Genomic DNA, 12,118 nt, shown 5'->3' on the forward strand with positions numbered 1-12,118 from the left:
GACCCGATATCCAGCCCCAGCAGACGGCAGGCCTGGGCCCCGCGACCCGCTCGACATCTACGAGGACGACACGCCTGTGCCACAGCCTACGCAGGACTCGACGCCGGAAGCTCCACTACCCCTGCCGTCGCCACGCCGATCACAGCGGCAGACAAGACCTCCGGAGAGACTCCAATACACTAACTTTTAATACACTTCGCCCCGCCGGACTCAATTTTAAACAAGGGGTGAATGTGGTAAACCACTGTTTGTATTCCACTGTGTACATGCCTGGACATGCCTCGGCTGACTCCTCCCACAAGTCCTAGTATAAAGGTGACTGCTCCCCAGCCCTTTGTATTCTGGACCGGTCGACCACTCGAGGCAGACCTTCATTCTTTTGTTAATAAAAGCCTTTAGTTACTCTCTTAACTCTCAGTCTTTTATGAGTAATTGATAGCGCATCACAGTGGTAGGAAAATTATTGGAAAAAATTCTGAGGGACAAAATTTGTCTCCACTTGGAGAGGCAAGGATTAATCAGGGATAGTCAACATGGCTTTGTCAAGGGAAGATCATGTCTGACTAATTTGATTGAATTTTTTGAGGGGGTGACTAGGTGTGTGGATGAGGGTAACGCAGTGGATGTGGTATACATGGATTTCAGTAAGGCCTTCGATAAAGTCCCGCACAGGAGACTGGTCAAGAAGGTAAGAGCCCATGGGATCCAGGGTGCCTTGGCACATTGGATACAAAACTGGCTTCGTGGCAGAAGGCAGAGGGTGATGGTCGAAGGTTGTTTTTGTGACTGGAAGCCTGTGGCCAGTGGGGTACCACAGGGATCGGTGCTGGGTCCCTTGCTGTTTGTGGTCTACATTAATGACTTGGATATGAATGTAAAAGGTATGATCAGTAAGTTCGCGGATGATACAAAAATTGGTAGGGTGGTAAATAGCGAGGAGGGTAGCCTCAGTCTGCAGGACGATATAGATGGGTTGGTCAGATGGGCGGAACAGTGGCAAATGGAATTTAACCCGGAAAAGTGCGAGGTGATGCACTTTGGAGGGACAAACAAGGCAAGGGAATACACAATGAATGGTAAGACCCTAGGCAAGACGGAGGGTCAGAGGGATCTGGGTGTGCAAGTACACAGATCCCTGAAGGCGGCGGAACAGGTGGATAAGGTGGTAAAAAAGGCATATGGGATACTTGCCTTCATTAGCCGAGGCATTGAATATAAGAGCAAGGAGGTTATGATGGAGCTGTATAAAACACTGGTTAGGCCACAGCTGGAGTACTGTGTGCAGTTCTGGTCGCCACACTACAGGAAGGATGTGATCGCGTTGGAGAGGGTGCAGAGGAGATTCACCAGGATGTTACCAGGGCTGGAGCGCTTCAGCTATGAAGAGAGACTGGGCAGATTGGGTTTGTTTTCCCTGGAGCAGAGGAGGCTGAGGGGGGACATGATTGAGGTGTACAAAATTATGAGGGGCATAGATAGGATGGATACTGAGGAGCTTTTTCCCTTAGTAGAGGGGTCAATAACTAGGGGGCATAGATTCATGGTAAAGGGCGGGAGGTTTAGAGGGGATTTGAGAAAGAACTTTTTCACCCAGAGGGTGGTTGGAGTCTGGAACTCACTGCCTGAAAGGGTTGTGGAGGCAGGAACCCTCACATTTAAGAAGCATTTGGACGAGCACTTGAAATGCCATAGCATACAAGGCTACGGACCAAATGCTGGAATATGGGATTAGATTAGACAGGGCTTGATGGCCGGCGCGGACACGATGGGCCGAAGGGCCTCTATCCGTGCTGTATAACTCTATGACATAGAAGATAGGAGCAGGAGCAGGCCATTCGGCCCCTCGAGCCTGCTCCGCCATTCAATGAGATCATGGCTGATCATTCAAATTCAGTACCCTGTCCCTGATTTCTCCCCATATCCCTTGATCCCTTTAGCCTTAAGAAATATATCTAACTCCTTCTTGAATATATTTAATGAATTGGCCTCTACTGCCTTGTGTGGTAGAGAATTCCACAGGATCACCACTCTCTGGGTGAAGAAATTCCTCCTCATCTCTGTCCTAAATGGCTTACCCCTTATCCTTAGACTGTGACCCCTGGTTCTGGACTCCCCGACCATCGGGAACATCCTTCCTTCATCGAGTCTGTCTAGTCCTGTTAGAATTTTATAAGTTTCAATGAGATCCCCTCTAATTCTTCTAAACTCCAGCGAGTATAAGCCCAATCGACCCAATCTCTCCTCATACATCATTCCTGCCATCCCAGGTATCAGTGCTTCAGCATATCTCCCTCTGTTGGTGACCGCGTGTGTTTCTCGTCCCTGCATCCGACCCCATTCAGATGCTCCACCCGCTCTTTTACATAATCAGCTTTTAATTAAAGTCGGTCTCTGAGCACAGTTTACGAATCAGTTCCTATTCACAGGGTGGGTGGCCGCTATCCGATCGTGTCCTGCCAGGGTCGTTTCTTGGGCTGGCTGGGATTCCCCAGGGTCCCCGACGCAGTCTCCTTCTGTTGTAGGGGGTTCTGTGCAAACGTTTGCCTCAGGGGTCCTAGGGTCAAAGGACAAATCCAGTCAGACCAACTCCCTCATCTGTCACAGCAGTACATGCCATCCTACAGTAACTCACCCAAGTGTCCTTTACTCTGTATCTAACCCATGCTGTACCTGCCCTGGGAGTGTTTGATGGGACAGTGTAGAGGGAGCTTTACTCTGTATCTAACCCGTGCTGTACCTGCCCTGGGAGTGTGTGATGGGACAGTGTAGAGGGAGCTTTACTCTGTATCTAACCCATGCTGTACCTGCCCTGGGAGTGTTTGATGGGACAGTGTAGAGGGAGCTTTACTCTGTATCTAACCCGTGCTGTACCTGCCCTGGGAGTGTTTGATGGGACAGTGTAGAGGGAGCTTTACTCTGTATCTAACCCATGCTGTACCTGCCCTGGGAGTGTTTGATGGGACAGTGTAGAGGGAGCTTTACTCTGTATCTAACCCGTGCTGTACCTGCCCTGGGAGTGTTTGATGGGACAGTGTAGAGGGAGCTTTACTCTGTATCTAACCCGTGCTGTACCTGCCCTGGGAGTGTTTGATGTGACAGTGTAGAGGGAGCTTTACTCTGTATCTAACCCGTGATGTACCTGCCCTAGGAGTGTTTGATGGGACAATGTAGAGGGAGCTTGACTCTGTATCTAACCCGTGCTGTACCTGCCCTGGGAGTGTTTGATGGGACAGTGTAGAGGGAGCTTGACTCTGTATCTAACCCGTACTGTACCTGCCCTAGGAGTGTTTGATGGGACAGTGTAGAGGGAGCTTTACTCTGTATCTAACCCGTGCTGTACCTGCCCTGGGAGTGTTTCATGGGACAGTGTAGAGGGAGCTTTACTCTGTATCTAACCCGTGCTGTACCTGCCCTGGGAGTGTTTGACGGGACAGTGTAGAGGGAGCTTTACTCTGTATCTAACCCGTGCTGTACCTGCCCTGGGAGTGTTTGATGGGACAGTGTAGAGGGAGCTTTACTCTGTATCTAACCCGTGCTGTACCTGCCCTGGGAGTGTTTGATGGGACAGTGTAGAGGAGCTTTACTCTGTATCTAACCCGTGCTGTACCTGCCCTGGGAGTGTTTGATGGGACAGTGTAGAGGGAGCTTTACTCTGTATCTAACCCGTGCTGTACCTACCCTGGGAGAGTTTGATGGGACAGTGTAGAGGGAGCTTTACTCTGTATCTAACCCGTGCTGTACCTGCTCTGGGAGTGTTTGATGGGCCAGTGTAGAGGGAGCTTGACTCTGTATCTAACCCGTGCTGTACCTACCCTGGGAGAGTTTGATGGGACAGTGTAGAGGGAGCTTTACTCTGTATCTAACCCGTGCTGTACCTGCTCTGGGAGTGTTTGATGGGCCAGTGTAGAGGGAGCTTGACTCTGTATCTAACCCGTGCTGTACCAGCCCTGCACCCAATAAAGGGCACGTTGCGATTGAAGACTAACCTTTAGCCGCGATGTCTAGGTGCTGTTTAATCCTTCGCTCCCTCTCCTGCAACCGTTGTGCTGCCTGGGCGTTCTTCCAACCTGGGGATTGAACAAACCTGCAATTCACATCATCATCATTCACAGGTCCCGAAGTAGCCTGAAGTGCAGACACCGTTGCAGTGTCAGCTGTGGCTCAGTGGGTAGCACTCCCCCGCCTCTGAGTCAGGGGGTTGTGGGTTGAAGTCCCCACTTCAGAGACCTGAGGCCATAACATCAGCTGACTCTCCAGTGCAGTGCTGAGGGAGTGCTGCACTGCCGGAGGTGCCCTCTTGCGGGTTGAGAACTTAAACCGAGGCCCCCGCCTGCTCTCCCAGGTGAGACCACACCTTGAGTATTGTGTGCAGTTTTGGTCACCTTATCTGAGGAAGGATGTTCTTGCCATGGAGGGAGTGCAGCGAAGATTCACCAGACTGATACCTGGGATGGCAGGAATGACGTATGAGGAGAGGTTGGGTCGATTGGGCTTATACTCGCTGGAGTTTAGAAGAATGAGAGGGGATCTCATTGAAACTTATAAAATTCTAACAGGACTGGACAGACTAGATGCAGGAAGGATGTTCCCGATGGCGGGGGAGTCCAGAACCAGGGGTCACAGTCTAAGGATAAGGGGGAAGCCATTTAGGACAGAAATGAGGAGGAATTTCTTCACCCAGAGAGTGGTGAACTGTGGAATTCTCTACCACACAAGGCAGAGGAGGCCAATTCATTAAATATATTCATGAAGGAGTTAGATGCATTTCTTAAGGCTAAAGAGATCAAGGGATATGGGCAGAAAGCAGGGACAGGGTACTGAATTTGGATGATCAGCTATGATCGCATTAAATGGTGGAACAGGCTCGAGGGGCCCAATGGCCTACTCCTGCTCCCATCATCTATGTTTCTATGTAAAAGATCCCACGGCCACTATCAGGGTCAGCTTGATCCAGAAACTGGCCGGATCCACATGGGGAGCAGACGCTCAAACCCTCCATGCGGCAGCACTCGCCCTGGTGTACTCTACCGCGAAGTACTGCTCTCCGGCATGGCTAGCGAGTCCGCATGTCAAATCCGTTGATGTCCAGCTGAATTCTACTGAGAATTATCACCGGTACACTTTAATCGACACCGACACCTTGGCTGCCCGTGCTTGCAAACATCACACCGCCGCACCTATGCCACGAATATGCAGTCTCCAGAGAATACAACCGCTACACCAGGAAAGACATGCCGATCCAGGCCGACTTGAACAACCTACCACTAACCCGTCTCAAATCCAGGCGGCCATTTTGGACCATCGCCAAAGCCCTTCAGCGATCTCTCCTCAGCCTTGATGACCGATGGCGAAATGCTTGGAAGAACTGAGACATACGGAATGGATTCCTGATAGAGGACCCCACAGTACAACCTGAAGGATCAAACCTTCCTCGCAAACAGTGGACAACCATCGACCGCCTCAGGAACGGTCATGGTAGATGCTGCCAGCTTCTCCATAGATGGAAGATTAAAGCATCCCATCATGTGACTGTGGAGCTCCGAATCAGACCCTGGAGCCCATCATTCAGCACTGCCCTCAGAGGAAATTCACAGGCAGCCTACACAGATACCCACGCTGTTACACAGGAAGCTTTGGCCTGGATATCTGACTTAGATATTGACATCTGATTCGCTTTGCTATTACCATACGAAAGAAGAAGTCACTATTTCTAAGAGGAGCTGGGGAGGTCTTCCCGGTGTCCTGGGCCAATATTTATCCCTCCACTATCATTGAAACAGATTATCTGGTCATGATCACATCGCTGTTTGCTGTGCGCAAATTGGCTGCTGCATTTCCTGCAATACAGCCGTGACTGCACTTCACAAAGTACATAGGAGCAGGAGTAGGCCATTCGGCCCCTCGAGCCTGCTCCGCCATTCAATAAGATCATGGCTGATCATCGACCTCAACTCCACTTTCCTGCCCGATCCCCATATCCCTTCATTCCCTTTGTACCCAAAAATCTACCGATCTCCGTCTTGAATATACTCAATGACCCCTAGTTCTAGACTCTCCAGCCAGGGAGGGGAACAGCCTCTCAACATCTACCCTGTCAAGCCCTCTAAGAATATTATACGTTTCAATGAGATCACCTCTCATTCTTTTAAACTCTAGGGAATATAGGCCCAGTCTACTCAATCTCTCCTCATAGGACAATCCCCCCATCCCAGGAACCAGTCTGGTGAACCTTCATTGCACCTCCTCTATGGCAAGTATATCCTTCCTTAGGTTGTCGTCGTACGTGTCTTCACACTGTTCCCTTTAGGGAACTGTATGAAGTGGTGGAAGGATTTCTGGCCGCGATTAACGCTCCTTCCGTGACCGTAACTATTTTCGTACCAGCCATTAGGGTGGTTAGTCCTATGGCGGGAGGGTTTTACGGGCTCCCACAACCCATACGAGGGGGGGGAGGGGGGGCCACCCACACCCACGGACGCAAGTATCCCGCTGGATGTCAACCCAGAATTTAGAGCCGGAGCTCCGACTCCACTTGCCAGGACTGTCTGGAGCGGGGTTCGAAGCCCTACGCCTTCTGGCCCAGCGGCGGGGATGCTACCGCGACGCCAAAGGCCCACTCCTCTTCCTTAGGTAAGGAGACCAGAACCATACACAGTACTCCAGGTGTGGTCTCACCAGGGCCCTATATAATTGCAGCAAGACTTCTTTACTCTTATACGCCAACCCCCTTGCAATAAAGACCAACATACCATTAGCTTTCCTAATTGCTTGCTGTACCTGCATGTTAACTGTAAATGAAGTAATTTTTTTTCCCCCCCAAGTGTAGTCACTGTTGTAATGTAGGAAACGAGGCAAGCCAATTTGCGCACAGCAAGCTCCCACAAACAGCAATGTGATAATGACCAGATCGTGTGTTTGTTTTTTTAAAAAGTGATGTTGGGTTGAGGATAAATATGGACCCAGGACGCCGGGGAGAAATTACCCCGCTCTTCTTCCAACAGCAGCCGTGGGATCTTTAAAACCCACCTGAGGGGGCAGATGGGGGCCTCGGTTTAACGTCCCATCCCGAAAGACGGTCCCGTGAGGGCACTGCAAAAGCGTGGGAAGTTCTCCCCCGTCCCAGCATTCCTCCCTCGAATCAACACCCCCCAAAAAAACCACCTCCGCTCACGCTCGCTGTTTGCGGGAAGTTGCTGTGCACACAAGTGACCGCTGCGTCAGCTCTACAGAACTGAACTTCGAAAGCAAAAGGGGGCGAAGGGGCTCCGGGGCGTCCCGGGAATGAGGGCCGCGATGCCCCATGTGGTCGATCAGCCTGCCCACACTTGCACGCAAACAAGGGGGAACCACCAGGATGTGGTGTCAGGGCTTTCAGAGGGAAGAGTAAAACCAGCTCAGCCAAGGTGGGGCTTCCACCCCGAGGAACAGAGAATTCAGGCGCAAATCTCTGCCCACTCACCATTATCTTCCTGGTTATATGGCCAGCTCCTCTTCATAACATTACTACGTCCCGTACCCCTCCTACTCATGGCCGACAACAGCAGGACCTGGACAACATCTGGGCTTCTCACCGTACGTCCACCCCCGCCTCCTCACAGTATCCCTCCACCCTCACCGCCTCACAGTATCCCTCCGCCCCACCGCACCGTATCCCTCCGCGCCACCGTATCCCTCCGCCCCAGCGTATCCCTCCGCCCCCACCGCCTCACCGTGTCCCTCCGCCCCACCGCCTCACCGTGTCCCCCCACCGCACCGTATCCCTCCGCGCCACCGTATCCCTCCGCCCCCACCGCCTCACAGTATCCCTCCGCCCCACCGTATCCCTCCGCCTCACCGTATCCCTCCGCCCCACCGTATCCCTCCGCCCCACCGTATCCCTCCGCCCCCCACCGCCTCACCGTATCCCTCCGCCCCCACCGCATCCCTCCGCCTCACCATATCCCTCCGCCTCACCATATCCCACCACCACCTCACCATATCCCTGCGCCCCACCATATCCCTGCGCCCCACCATATCCCTCCACCCCTCCCCCTCACCGTATCCCTCCACCCCCACACCGTATCCCTCCACCGCCTCACCGTATCCCTCCGCCCCCACTGCCTCACCGTGTCCCTCCGCCCCACCGCCTCACCGTATCCCTCCGCCCCACCGTATCCCTCCGCCCCGTATCCCTCCGCCCCCCACCGCCTCACCGTATCCCTCCGCCCCCACCGCATCCCTCCGCCTCACCATATCCCTCCGCCTCACCATATCCCTCCGCCTCACCATATCCCACCACCACCTCACCGTATCCCTGCGCCCCACCATATCCCTCCACCCCGCCCCCTCACCGTATCCCTCCACCCCCACACCGTATCCCTCCACCGCCTCACCGTATCCCTCCGCCCCCGCCGCCTCACCGTATCCCTCCGCCTCACCGTATCCCTCCACCCCGCCGCCTCACCGTATCCCTCTGCCCCGTCGCCTCACCGTATCCCTCCACCCCCCGCCGCCTCACCGTATCCCTCTGCCCCCGCCACCTCATCGTATCCCTCCGCCCCCCTCCGCCTCATCGTATCCCTCCGGCAGCCCCCCCCCGCCTCACTGTATCCCTCCACCGCCTCACCGTATCCCTCCACCGCCGCCGCCGCCTCACCGTATCCCTCCGCCCCCCCGCCTCACCGTATCCCTCCGCCCCCCCCGCTTCACCATATCCCTCCGTCCTCACCACCTCACCGTATCCCTCCGCCTCACCGTATCCCTCCGTCCTCACCACCTCACTGTATCCGCCGTCCTCGCCACCTCACCGTATCCCTCCGCCCCGCGATATCCCTCGCCTCACCGTATCCCTCCGCACCTACAACCTCACCCTTTCGCTCCGCCCCCACCATATCCCTCTGCCTCACAGTATCCCTCCGCCCCCGCCGTATCCCTCCGCCCCCGCCTTATCCCTCCGCCCCCGCCGCATCCCTCCGCCCCCCCGCCGCACCCCCACTACCCCCTCCTGCCCCCACCTACCTGACTTCATGCTCTTGATGAAGCCCTCGTTGTGGGGCAGCAGCGAGGGGTCGTGTTTGATCCGTTGCGGTATCTTCAGTTTCCTCCGGATGGCAGGGATGCGCAGGAAGCCCACTTGGAGCAGCGAGAAGACGTTGGAGGTGAGCCAGTACGTGAAGACGGCCTGCGACACGAGAGAGAGAGAGAGAAGATTCAGGTGACAAACTAATCGCCCCTCTTATGTTTACATGTTGAGTAGAGCTCTGGTTAGACCCTATCTGGAGCGCTGCGTTCAGCTCTGGGCACCGCCCCTCAGGAAGGCTGTATTGGCCTTGGAGGGGGTGGGACTCAGATTCACCAGAACGACACCGGGGCTAAAAGGGGTTAAATGACGAGAGACAGATTGCACAGACTAGGCTTGTACTTACATTGAATGTACAGCACAGAAACAGGCCATTCGGCCCAACAGGTCTTTGCCGGTGTTCATACTCCACACGATCCTCCTCCCACCCCGACTTCATCGATGCCTTTCAGGGGAAGCTAGATAAGCACATGAGGGAGAAAGGAACAGAAGGATGTGTTGATGGGGTGAGATGAAGCGGGGTGGGAGGAGGCTGGTGTGGAACACAAACACCGGCACGGGCATGTTGGGCCGAATGGCCTGTTTCTGTGCTGTAAATACTCTGTAACCCCATCAACAAAACCCTCTATTCCTTTCTCCCTCATGTGTTTCTCTCGCTTCCCCTTAAATGAATCGATACTATTCACCTCGACCACTCCCTGTGGTGGTGAGTTCCACATTCTCACCACTCGCTGGGTAAAGAAGTTCCTTCTGAATTCCCCATTGGGTTTATTAGTGACTGTCTTATATTGATGACCCCCTCATGTGGAAACATCTCCTCTTATGCCCCTCGAATATCGGAGGTTAAAGGGTGATCTAATTGAGGTGTTTTTAAGATGATTAAAGGATACGATAGAGTAGATAGAGAGGAACTACTCCGTCTGGTGGGGGGAGTCCAGAACAAGGGGGCAGAACTTTAAAATTCGAGCCAGGCTGTTCAGGGGTGATGTCAGGAAGCACTTCTTCACACAAAGGGTTAGTGGAAATCTGGAACTCTCTCCCCCCCCCACCCCCCAACAAAAGGCTGTGGATCCTGGGGGTCAATTGGAGCTTTCAAGACGGAGATTGACAGATTTTTGTTCGGCAAGGGTTATAGGCCTAGAAATTCGGTGGAGCCCCAAACGGGGCGCCAAGCTCGCCTGGGCGCTGGAATTACCGCTGCGAACGGAGCAGTTGCGCCCGCCGGAAATTCAGTTGGAGCGCCCCAAGAGGGACGCGGGGCGCTGCTCGAGGCGCTCCAACTGAATATCACAGCGCAACGTGCCGCATCGCCACACACTGCGGCACGGCGCACTGCGGTACTGCAGGCCCTCCTCCCCTTCTTAAGGGGGAGGGGCCTGCACCAGCGTGATGACCGATCGCAAGTGCCGGCAAAAGAGCCCGGCACCGAGGAGAAGTGCCGGGCTCTCGGGACACAGCCGGCACTGCCCGGCGGGGGGATCAGGAGGCCGGGGACGGAGGTGCTGGCAGGCGGCCGCCGATAAAATGGCCGCCCCGCACCTCCACCTTAATTTGCGCCACTACCGCCACAGGTAGGCCCCGTGAACCGGGCGCGATTTGCAACCGGCGTTACAGAGGCGGGCACGACCAAATATCGTGATCGGGGCGGGAGCGGGGCGCTGCGCACACCGATGACGTCATCGGTGGTGGCGCAGCGCAACAGGCTAACGCCGCCATTAGCGCCCAGCTAAATATCGCGGGAGGCGTGGCCAGTGGCGCTAAAGCCACTGAGTCCCCTCTTTAGGCGCTAACTGTGGCGCAGCCCACCGAATTTCTAGGCCTTAAGAGTCATAACGGCACAGAAGGAGGCCAGTCGGCCCATCGAGTCGGTGCTGGCTCTCTGCAGAGCAATCCAGTCAGTCCCATTCCCCCGCTCTATCCCCGTAGCCCTGCAAGTTTATTTCCCTTATTAAGAGATACGGAGCAAAGGCGGGGAAATGGAGTCAAGATACAGAGCAAAGTATCCCAGCGGCTTCACAGGGGCAATTATTAAACTAAATTTGACACCGAGCCACATCAAGAGATATTAGGACAGGTGACCAAAAGCTTGGTCAAAGAGGTAGGCTTTTAGAGGAGTGACTTAAGGAGGAGAGCGAGTCCGAGAGGTTTAGGGAGGGAATTCCAGAGCTTAGGGCCCAGGCAGCTGAAGGCACGGCCACCAAAGGTTGAGCGATTATAATCAGGGATGCTTAAGAGGGCAGAATTAGAGGAGCGCAGAGATCTCGGAGGGTTGTGGGGCTGGAGGAGGTTACAGAGATAGGGAGCGGCGAGGCCATGGAGGGTTTTGAAGACAAGGATGGAGAATTTTTAAATCCTGGGGGACTCCCGATGTAACGACACTGTGGGAGCACCTACACCGCACACAGGACCGCAGCGGCTTCAGGGAGATGGCCCACCAGCACCTTCTCAAGGGGCAAGAGATGCCAGGGGGCTGGCCAGCGACGCCACATCCCCAGAATGTATCAGCAAGAAATCACTCCGATGCGTTCTTGGGTCCATACCCCTGGCTGCCTCACACTCACTGTGGGGAAGGAGATGGTGAAGGGCAGAATCACCAGCGGCATTATCCTGAAGACCACTTTCATGGTCCGAAGGTTGGGATTGTCGACTCCCGACTCTGCACCCAGCTAGAGAGAGAGAGAGAAACAACATCACTACATCATCATCCTCAACACGAGAGATTGCGAGAGCGCGAGGGAAAGAGCGAGCGCGAGGGGGGGACAGGGAGCGGAGAGGGGGGACGGGGAGGGCGAGGGGGGGACGGGGAGCGAGGGGGGGGACGGGGAGCGAGAGGGGGGGACGGGGAGCGAGAGGGGGGGACGGGGAGCGAGAGGGGGGGACGGGGAGCGAGAGGGGGGGACGGGGAGCGAGAGGGGGGGACGGGGAGCGAGAGGGGGGGACGGGGAGCGAGAGGGGGGGACGGGGAGGGCGAGGGGGGGGACGGGGAGGGCGAGGGGGGGGACGGGGAGGGCGAGGGGGGGACGGGGAGCGAGGGGGGGGACGGGGAGCGAGGGGGGGGGA

General features: G+C 55.1%; 1 protein-coding gene across 1 annotated transcript; it reads right to left on the reverse strand.

The window, feature by feature from the left end:
• Positions 1-2,357: 2,357 nt before the first annotated feature.
• On the reverse strand, positions 2,358-11,745 carry oxa1l (OXA1L mitochondrial inner membrane protein). The gene is made up of 4 exons (XM_085984411.1): positions 11,620-11,745; positions 8,998-9,160; positions 3,987-4,067; positions 2,358-2,554 (listed from the first exon to the last, which is right to left on the reverse strand). The coding sequence occupies exons 1-4, from the start codon at positions 11,680-11,682 to the stop codon at positions 2,439-2,441; spliced, it is 423 nt and encodes a 140-aa protein (XP_085840537.1). The 5' UTR covers positions 11,683-11,745; the 3' UTR covers positions 2,358-2,438.
• Between the last annotated feature and the right edge of the window lie 373 nt (positions 11,746-12,118).

This window comes from Somniosus microcephalus, chromosome 4 (genome assembly GCF_052327205.1).
Source record: "Somniosus microcephalus isolate GS21.2 chromosome 4, FLI_Smic_1.0, whole genome shotgun sequence".
NCBI lineage: Eukaryota > Metazoa > Chordata > Chondrichthyes > Squaliformes > Somniosidae > Somniosus > Somniosus microcephalus.